Source organism: Daldinia decipiens (genome assembly GCF_022478715.1).
Source record: "Daldinia decipiens strain CBS 113046 unplaced genomic scaffold F4813scaffold_1, whole genome shotgun sequence".
In the NCBI taxonomy this organism is placed as follows: domain Eukaryota; kingdom Fungi; phylum Ascomycota; class Sordariomycetes; order Xylariales; family Hypoxylaceae; genus Daldinia; species Daldinia decipiens.
The window spans coordinates 956,518-967,508 of record NW_026054544.1 but is presented as its reverse complement, the minus strand read 5'-3'; the positions used below and the strand labels follow the sequence as shown (position 1 = coordinate 967,508).

Sequence of the window (10,991 nt, the reverse complement as noted above, 5' to 3'; positions counted from 1 at the left end):
CACCAGAGAATGTGACCCCGCGTCTTCGAGCCAGCCATCTACATCCTAATAAGGAAATATCAAGATACTACATACAACTTAATACATTTGACGCCCTGCAGCCTAGCATAACTGGCCCTGAGCTACCACTACTGGAATCTGGAATTAACGGTGAACATTTCCACGGCCTTCTGGTAAGCTGAAAGGTTTCATGATTGTCTTACATGACTATCTACAACCTACAACGTATTGTATTAGCTACGGTGGTCTCACGGCTGTCTCTCTTGGTACCATCATCTCACCGAAGATGATAAAAACCAAAGAGATATCCAAGCCACACCCCCCAAAGTCGACGAATGAGGAGACATTGCCATCTCACCCCGAAAACAACCCACCGCCACTACGACGATAACCTACTCACGAAGGATTCAAGCCTTGCTCTCCTCCACCACCGTATGTATGTATACCAGGAGTACCTATCGTGCCTATTATTGGCCGAGGACGCCGCGCGAAGTTACCGTAGTGGCCCCCAGGATATCGAGTAGTGCCACACTCCCGCATACCAACCATCGTCTCCAAATGCGACCATACTTATAGTTGAGATAGCACAGGTCAGAAGAGTCCAGGATCATCTAATGGTCTTTTTCGGCCCGTCCAGGTCTCCTCATGGCCAGGGTTGATCCTGTAGGAGACCCAGAGTAACGAAGCTGTTAGGCTAGAAATATCAGATATACGATGGCATCAGATTTGCAAATGCATCTCGCGGAAAATGTAACTTGACAAAATAGAGTTGCGCCATCTCCCGCACGTCTGTGCGTGGAATCTCCATGGGATCTCGAGCAGGCTGCGAGCAAGCGGATCCAAAAAGCCCAGCCCGGGAGTTGACGGGGCCAGGTCTATCCAACGGACCCCAACGACATAACGGCATAATGGCATACCCAGTCGATCGCTTGCTTTAACTACCTTCCGCTATAGTAGGTATTGTACGAGGAACGAAAGGTAGAGAAATGTCATTGTCATGTAAAACATGCTAGCCCTAGCGGTGGCCAACTAATATGCAGCGTCTGTCTCGTCTTTAAACCACCGTCTACTGCGCCGTCTATTGTGCAGCCAGCCTAAGATGTCGTATGCAAGCTTACGGACCCTCCACGCGATAGCCAAGACTATTGTGTAGGAGAGGATTCTCCCCCAGAGGACGCTAATGATACGGCACGGCACGGCACGGCACTGGTACTGGCACTGGTGTTGAGTAGAATACCGACCTTGGGTACTTACCGCCGCTGCTACTACTACTACTACTAAGCACTTAGTCGCACGCTCATATGCAAATATTAGGTACCTAGTTGACGCATCGTTGACACATCGGTGCACTACATACGGGCAAAATCAGTGGTCTTATATTCTATCGCCCGACCCACACGCCACGAGGGAGCCCGGTGGGGTTCGCGACGGGATATTATGTATAAGACGCCTTGCCCCAAGGCAAAATAAAGTAGATGAGAGGTACCTAGGTAGGTATGTAGGTACCTACTTACTTGTATATGATGATGATGGTGATGATGTAGGTGCTGCATCGCCATGTATAGGCGGCTAAGCGCCCTCCTGCCGTGCAACACAGTAACAGGATCGACGGCAATACGACTTACCTGCCCGCTTGCTCGCCTAGCAGCTACCCAGCTACCTACCTAGCTAAGCTTCCATACATACCTACCTGCATACCGACGTCCCGGGCTGTTTAGTGCTTGTTCTGCTTAGTACGCATCGTCCAGGGCTTCATAGACGGTGCTATAATGTAGGTACCTAGGTACCTACCTTATATATATCTAGGTTAGGTTAGGTATGCACCAACGTGCGCCGACATAGATCCTAGGCGTGTATATGCGATCTTATCTATCGCATATGATAAATGCTTAACCTAGATACATAGGTAGGTAGATATATAGATGGGTGGGTATGTACATATAGGTGAGTATCGACGGTACGGCACTAAGCCACGATCACGGGTATTAACAGGCGGATTAAGCGCCGGGGAAAGGGCAGGGGTCGTGCGTAGGTGCGTAGGTGGGATATATATATATACGTAATAAATATAGATTGCAATAGCTTGGTAAATTACAATACAACTACCTTTCTCGCTATGTATTCAAGCCTTGCGTACGTCCCATCGCGGTGCGTGGTGTCATGATGTCGTGGTGTTGTGATGTAGTATGTTCGATTCCGTTCTGTGGCATTATGTGTTCTGTTGTATCACCGCCTCCCACGTTGAAGTCAAGGGACGTGCTGTGCTGTGTGGCCCAGGCTGCCTCGGCTGAGAGCTAGCTTGCTAACGTACAATGCGGGCGTACGTATGTAGGTACCTAGGGAGGTAGATAGGTAGGTAGGTATATATACAGTAGCTACATACCGACCGATCGTCCCTATGTATGTAGGTTGTGTAGTGCAGGTATATATCGTGCTACTATTAAGTGCGTTCTAGACTTCGTCTGGTCACCTACATATCTATCTAGGTTAGGTATGTAGTAGCAGTAATACGCCCGTGCCTGGAATAAGGGATGTATGTTATCAGGGGAGATTGCCGTGCTGCCCTTGCAGCGTGCTATGTTTGGAGCCGTAATTTGGTTATTTTTACACAGACAGATAGATAGGTAGATAGTATAGTTATATTACTTTCATACCTGTTTGTGTTTCGTTGCGGGATAGGTTAGGTAGGGATGAGATATGTCGGTAATATTGCCAGAACAAGATCGATGCTTGGGTTCTCAACTCACTGAGAACTCAGCTTAAATACCGAAGTACAGCGGTTATCGCACCCCCGTGAAACATTTTATGAGGGGTTTAAAGCAACATAATAATTTGATTTAGATTTCGCCCTTTGTACGTTTTCGCCAAGGAGCGAATGGGAGGTATAAAATCAAAAATAGGCTATGCTGAGAACAAATCTTCGGCGAGCATTCGTAAAAGTCAGCATCAGTTGGTCATAAGCCAGTCTATTCGTTATCAACGGCTACATATGAGCTCCCTTTAAGACCCAAACGTATGACTCGTGAGGCATTGAATCATCTCACGACCTTCATCGCCCGGACCACCAGTGCAGTATCGTAGCCCAGCCCATCCAACCACCTTTTCGTTTTTCACCGCACTTTAGCGCGTCTATTGGAGAGCCTTCGCGGCAAAGGTAGGCAGAACAAAGCTAGCCTTGTGGATCTCAGCATTGTAGTACTTGCACAGACGCTCCTCCTCCTCAGGAGACCAGGAGCGCAGGGGCTTCTTGACGTCGCGGCCCTCCTCCTTGCAGCACACCATGAAGCCGATCTGGCCTGACGGGTACGTCGGGATGGTGGTGTATGCGTACTCGGCTACGGGGAACACCTCGTTGCAGTCCTTCTTCAGCTTGGCGATGAGCGGTAGGTGGAGCCACTGGTTCTCAGCTGTGACACAGGGAAAGAATTAGCGAGATATGTTTGGTAAAAACTAGGGGGTGGATTCTAGAAAAGAAAAAAAAAGCAAAACGGGTGGGTAGGGGGAGGAAGTAAGAAATTAGACGCGGATCTTAGCGTAATAAAAGATCCGAGCTGGGAGATAAAGGGGGGGCTTGGGAGGAGGGAGGGGATAGGGGGGTAGGGAGAGACGAAGAGGCGAGAGAGATTTTGATGACACAGCTCAGCAGCAGCAGCAGCAGCAGCAGCAGCAGCAGAGCCCATCACGGTCGACCCTTCGTAGGAAGAAATTAGAGTTGTTTAAGAACAACCAGGCAACTTAAGTTCAGTGCCATTTGACCCGTCGCCACACTCTCGAACTTGTTTGCTTTGCCTGATATAAAGGAGACGTACAACCTTGGGTGGTGATGACGCCGCCGGGTCGGAGAGCACCGTGCAGCAGCTGGAAGTACGACTTCTGGAAGAGGCTCTCGGCGGGACCCTCGGGGTCCGACGAGTCTGTGATGATTACGTCGAAGGCGTTCTTGTAATCGTCTAGGAACTTAAAGCCGTCCCCGACGTGCACCTTCACCTTGGGGTGCTTGAAGCCTTCTGCCATACCGGGTAGGTATTGCTTGGAGAGGCGGATGACGGCCTTGATTTCACGTAGGGTTAGTTATGAGTATCTCTATTCGTGGTATTTGCGGTATTCGTGGGTGCTAGTATCAGCAGAGAAATAATACCTCGTCGATATCGCAGAGGACGGCCTCCTCGATGCACTCGTGCTTGACAACCTCGCGCAGGACACCTCCGTCACCGCCGCCGATGACCAGCACCTTCTTGGGGTCGGGGTGGGAGTTCATAGCCAAGTGAGTGATCATCTCCTGGTAGGAGAACTCGTCACGCTCGGTGCACTGGATGACGTTGTCCAGGACCAAGACGGTACCGTAGTTGGTGGACTCGAAGATGAGCACATCCTGGTACTTGCTCTTCTCGTGGTGGAGGACCTTCTTCACCCTCAGAGTCATGGCCTGGCCTATGATGAAAACCCGAGATCCTCGTTAGAACAAATAACCAAGAGGGTCTTCTGGTTAGAAGGGAAGGTTTGTTGCCTTCACTCACCGGGCCACATCTCCGAGATTTCTCTGAACCAGCCATCTGCGAGACAGTTAGCAAAAGATACACTTGATTGGATTTATAATGTAAATATTAAGAGAGCGAATTATAAAGGATGGCTATAAAACTAAGTTGTGTGTGTATATGTATATGATGTATATGATATACGTATGGCATTTATACGTATGGCATCTATACGTAAAAGTGTAGATATCGTGAACCTCAGATATGCTGCACAATCGCGATCAACACGATAAGAAAAAAAAGGAGGAGGAGGAGGGGGAGGGGCAGAGGCAGAGAGGGGTTCCGTTCCCATTTATGATTGGCATGTGAATAACGTCAACTAGTCGAGCAAATGGGAGAGAAATATAGAAATTTGCCTTTTGCCTCAACTCGTGATGCATCGTCTGCATCGTCTGCAACTCGACTTACCCTTGATGGTAGCGTGTGTGATCTCCTCGGAAGACATCTTGGACAGCGCAAAAGTCGAATAATACCGCTGGCGGGACGAGGAAGAAGTTATATTGCTGCTGCTGCTGCTGCTGCTGCAACGACAATGGCGAGGTTCGATGATATTTAAATATAAACAGTCGAAAACCGGCCCTATCGTCCTCCTCTTTTTATCGTAGGACGAGAATTGCAATTGTCGAATCAACTTGCACGGCCAAAATATTTGCCTTTTCCAGATCATCCAAATGAAAATTTTCTGCGGTGAGGAAAAAAAAAAAAAAAAGTCATCTTCTACACACCTAAGTACATAGGTACACATACCTCTTACATTGAATGGGTATCGAAACGTTACTAGCCGAACTAAAGAAGGATACATACAATATACATGTACTTTAGAGTACCTACTTCCATTCCAGACTGTGATAGGTGGCATACTGTAAGTTTCGACTAACCTAGCACGTTGTACATGTACATGCACGTAACCTGTTCGTCTGCGCTGCACGAAATGCATCATATGCGGCTAATATTTAAAACCTTCGGTAACTAGCCTAACTGACCTAATGTTTTTGGCTTTATTCCCTCCTCGTTGGGCGGAAACATGCTATTAAAATCATCGTTGGGCAGCAGCTCCTAAACGACCAGTCACTCAAGTCACTTATACTTGGCTTATCTAGGTACTCAGAATATCAGGGTATCAGAATATCAGGCTACTATTATAAATACCCATTCTCCGATGCTGTGACGTCGTCGTAAAATCCCCCCCATCTCAAGACGGTTACCTCACAATTGCAATTACAATTATATCTACCTAAACTACCTAACGTAGAAACCTATAGGCAAAACAAGAAGCAGGCAAAAACACACAATCACATGCCAAGTAAACATTAGTTGGTAAAAGTAATCATTTTTGCTTGATTAATACACACGCCCAAAATCCGTGCGACGCGGTGCCTCCTATACTCAAGGCATCCCGAATGCTTTTTCAATCCTTGTCACGAGCACCGAAAACGATGCCAATACAAATGCTGTGCTCTAATATAACCCCCCTTTTCACCATGTGCGCCCATTTATTAAGTCATTTCGAATGAGGACAAATTCATTACCAGACCCTTTCCATACCTTACCTTACCTAGTAGCAATCTTCTACTTTTTGTTCGCGCTCTTGTTTGCTTCCAATATACCAGCCAGCTGCTGCGCAGACTCTGGCTTTTTGACCTGCAGAACCCACGTTTCGAGACCAGATCCCTCGTCGTTTGCTGCCACAAAGTTGACCGTCTTCTCCTTGGCTTTATATTCGACGTCTGAGAGGATGGCTTTATTCATCGCGATATGGCCTCTCGGCTCGGCACGTAGTAACACACGGACGGTCCCGCTGGTCTTGTTCTTAAGAACACGTAGCGGTCCCACTCCCTGAGTCGACCATGGTGACTTCCTCTCCTCTTCGTCGTCGCTGCCTTTGATTATCGGTACGAACTTGATAGCCTTGGCGCGTACTTCGTGCAACATCATCTCGTCCTCCTCACCTGGCCCGCCATTGATGAGTGATATCTGCTCTTGTGGAGCTTCCTCGCCATCGTGCTGAGTCTGTGGTTCTGGTGTACCGTTCACTGGAGTTGTACCTATGCTAGAGGGCGCAGGGAATGGTGAGTCTGAGCCTGTCAGTATATCATGTATACTTTGGTTATGAGAGAACTTACTGGTACCTGTAAACTCACCACCAGCCTGCAAGAAGCTCCCGGTACCTGAAAAGGACGATGCCGGTTTGGGAGCAAATGGATTCGAGATGTTCTGGTTTGGCGTTGCTTGAGTGAAGCTGAAGCTGGGGCCTCCGTTGCCTCCGTTGCCCCCATTAGAGGATCCTCCAAAGAGAGAGGCTCCTTGGTTAGCTGGAGCCGGGTTAGGCGTAGATGGTGCTTGTTGGCCAAAACTGAAGCTGAAGGAGGAGGATGGGTTCGGTGTCGATGGCTGGGCACCAAACGTTGGCGCAGGCGGTGGTGCGCTCGAGGCAAAGGGGTTATTGAACGATTGTCCGTTCCCCCCGGCGGAAAAGGTGAAACCGGAGCCGGAAGAAGCCGAAGTATCTTGCCCAAAGGTGAACGACGATGAGCCAGTTGTGGGAGCTCCGAACTGAAGGTCAGGTTTCTTCAACTCGGTGTTATTGGGCTGGATACCATTGGTACTCGCACCGAATATCATCGCTGGCGCAGGTTGTGCGTGGCTGGGAGCCGGGGACTGGGCTCCAAAAGTGAAGGAGGCCGCCTTAGGCGGGGCACTGTTAAAAAGGCTTGACGGGTTCGAGGCTGTAGGCTCTGCCTTCTTCTCGGCAGGGGTTGTGTTGGAGTTGAATGGATTACCCGTAGTTGAAGTATTGCCGAACAACGAGGATGCTGTTATTGTGACGGGTTTCTTTTCCGCAGGCGTTGCTTCGCCGTTCTTAGCACCAAAAATATTTGTCGAAGGGGCCGGATTACTTCCAAATAGCGAGGCTCCCATTGTAGTAGCTGGCTTAGATGCATCAGAGCCGAATAATGATTTAGACGTAGGCGTAGCAGGTGTAGCTTCTGGCTTTGAGGCACCGAATGTAAAGCTTGCTGATGCTGGCTTGCTTGAAGAGTCGAATAAGGACTTTGCGGTGTCAGAGCCATTGGCTTTGTTATCACCCGCGCTGAATGATGCCGAACTCGAAGAGCCACCGAACAAATTTGATGCAGGTGCTTTTGTAGTGTTTCCAAACAATGATTGACTGTTGGTGGCTCCATTCGCTTGGGATTCAGTCGCCTTCACGCTACTGCCAAACAATGATACGGCCTGTGATGGGGTGGATGTGCTGGTTGAAGCACCGAAAAGAGGTGTGGGCCTTTTAGAGGTTGAAGGTGTCTCGCTAACTTTGCACTCTGGAGCGACATCTGGATTACCCTTCTGCTGCTCCTTAGCAGTTGAAGTGCTCGTCTCATTTGCCTTCGCGGCATCACCAAATATTGATTTAGTAGGAGCCGGACTGAACAAACTAGAGGCTGGGGTAGGCTTTTGTGCCGAGAAGAGAGAGCTGGCAGTGCCGTTGGGCTTCATTGGAGATGAAACAGACGACGTGGTAGATGCGCCGAAGAGCGATGCTGTGTTTGGCTGGAAGGCTGGGTTGGCCGGAGCACTGGCTCCAAAGAGGGATGCTGCCGATTTTGCTACCGTTGTAGCCTCTGGCTTGCTAGATTCGTTCGTGGATTCTAGACGAGAAGTTGTTGCTGGAGGCTTGGTAGCACTGGATGACGGTGGGCCGAAGGATATCGGGGTTGTTGACGCATTGAACGTAAAGTCACCCGGTTGCTTAGAAGGAGTCTTACTCTGTTCCTTTTCAACGATAGGCTGCTTAGCTGGAACGATATCGCTTTCCTCTTCTTCATTGGCTGTAACTCGAAGCGGTTGTCCATTAGACCCCATCTGAACTCGCCCGAAGAGACCTCCTTTCGAGGTGAGATCGTTAGACTTGGTCAGGCTACCAAAGATATTGGAAGCGGCAGTAGTTTTACTGGTAGAAAATAGAGTTGATCCGCTCTGGGTGGAAGGGGTGTTTGTGCCGGCACTACTAGCAACACTGGGTTGGGCACTCTGTGACGCCTCTTGGCTATCCGCTGCTTCCTCTTCCTCTTCCCCTTCGGACTCGGACTCAGTATCGCCGCCATCAGCATTGTCATTCTCATTGCTGCTACTATTCGCAGAACTTTCGGACAGGTAGCTGAATATGTTACTGGTAGTTTTGGCTGGTACTGACCCAACCTTATGCCCGGTAAGCACTGACCCAGCAGTGCTATTCTCTTCCACAGTCTCGACTGTTGCAGGCTTAAATATATTGGTAGATGTTGTGAACGGATTTGATTTGCCATTCAGGTTGATATTCTGGGATTCGCTCGACTTCTGAGATCCAAAGGGCGCTAGGGGAGCCCTCTTGACAGGCGAAGTACTTCCACTTTGTGCTCTGTTGAGAATACTCTCGAACTTGGATTTGGCGGCAGTTGGGGTGGCCTTTTGTACTTTATTGGGTTGATTCTCATCTGGTTCATCAGTTTCGTCAGCCTTACGCTTACTCTTCTTGAAGGGAGCAGGTCCCGTAAGAGCGGCTTCGGCCTTTTCTTGAGTGATATTGCGACGCTTATTCTGGTTGGCAGTCGACGCCATTAGTGCGTTATCCTTTGGTGCGATGTCCTCCTCAGCCTTGCGCTTCGTCGACACGGCCCCCGAAGCCCCAGGGCGACGATTACTCTGGGCCGGAGTTGCCGGAGCCGTTTTCTCCGCTTGCGGCTCCGGCTCCGGTAGGTTGTGGGCTGCTCTCCACCTCTTAAGCACCTCTTCTGATGGCTTCACGTTCTTGAACTCGTATAGCCCGTATCGTAGCATGATTAATCCCCTGCTCTTCTCATATTCCTTCGCGAAGTTCATTATGTTCAGTTTCCAATCCTTCTTCGCGAAGATCTCATCAGCAGCGTATTTCAGTCTTCGCAAATCAAGGACACAGAAAAACTGTCGTCGCTGAAGGTCATCGAAGTTCGGGGGGCATTTATGAGCTAGGAACTGATCTGCGTAGATAGTACCTGTACGATTAGGATCATCGGGAACCTCTTTTGATAGAGCCGCGCCGGAGAGCTCGGGGTCGGGAGATGGTATCCTCATCTTGAAAGGCTCAGCTGAGGCTATACCATACAGGCCGCCTTGCGTAGTTTTCTGGGGAAACTTGCGACCGCCTGGGGTTGTCTTTGTTACATCCGCCGGTAAGCTAGGCGCAAATTTGATAGCACGGGAGGTTTGTGGAGTAGAAGTACGGAATAAATCGCGACCGTATGAGTTATTCGTGGCTACTTTCCCCGTGAGATGCGAAGTGCGCGCGGGAGATGGCCTATTCATGGGAACGAGTGACGATCGGAATCTGCTTGCTGAAACAGACCGGAAAGGTGTCGAGCCCTGTTGACCCGGCGCGGGGCGAGGTTTGAGAGGTGTGGTGGAATTCATTGTGTGTATAGATGGCTATCAAAGGACGTATATATTTCCTAGATAACGCGTGATGGTTGAGGTTGTTGGAAAAGGAAAGAGGACGTGTGCGATGGATGATAGACGCGTCGGGGGAGGATGAAAGGTCGATGTTGGGATTGCCTAGGCGACCGGCTGCGACTAAGCCGGAGACGGGTTGACGAATAATGAGGTGGAATGAAGACTAAGGTAAATGTAGAAAAGCCTCAAAGGCAAGTCTCAAGGGATTCCAAAATATGTTGGCATGCGATAATTGAATCAAATGTGAAAGGGTAAGTGAATTTTGTTTGATGGATGGCCGGTGATCCCTCAACACCTTGACGACAACAAGGCCAGGAAGATTTTGCTTCTGGAGAAGAAAGTGACTGGGAGTGATGTTATTATTTTGGGTTCTAGGTCCGTGGCTGCCAGGGAAAAAATATGGGTAAATTCGGTACGTACCTAAGCTATGACTGGTACGTGACAGTCAATTAGGTGTCATTATCCACCTACGGAAGCTTGTATTTTTAAGTAATGGCCTCACTTTATTGGGCAAAAACTTAGACGCGCTTTGCAAATATTGGGCCAAGTACCAGTACATTACATACATGTACTATTAAGCAGGCAGCCTCCCATTTTGATAACTATGTGCACGGACCATTGTTCGGACCCGCTCTCTTTATGTACTTTAAGAAGTACATAACGGAACCCATTCATCTACCTAGCGCGCGCATTTAGGTTTGCAACATCCATACAGTACGAAAGACAGTGTACCTTACCTACCTAATGTACATAACCTACCTCTTTCACCTTGCCATTTCTTATTGGTACTATGTCCTCAAGTGCCAGGAAAGCATGATGGATTAACCCACAGGATAGAGATAATATATGATTAGCCCAAAGAATTCCCGGAATTCCGTAATGTAATTGATTAAATATCTTGATTGGATATGCCCTTGTGAAGAATAACTCCCTGTATCTTTCTGATAGTTATAATGAAGAGAATTATAAGACTAACTACCCTAGTAAAGAAAC

General features: G+C 48.7%; 1 protein-coding gene across 1 annotated transcript; it reads right to left on the bottom strand.

The window, feature by feature from the left end:
• Nucleotides 1–3,129: 3,129 nt before the first annotated feature.
• Nucleotides 3,130–4,980, bottom strand: F4813DRAFT_384394 (spermidine synthase; the record flags this gene model as incomplete). Its single annotated transcript, XM_049246084.1, has 5 exons — nt 3,130–3,407; nt 3,810–4,050; nt 4,139–4,431; nt 4,518–4,553; nt 4,944–4,980. 5 exons carry the CDS (start codon nt 4,978–4,980, stop codon nt 3,130–3,132), a joined length of 885 nt encoding a protein of 294 aa, XP_049104778.1.
• Nucleotides 4,981–10,991: the final 6,011 nt, after the last annotated feature.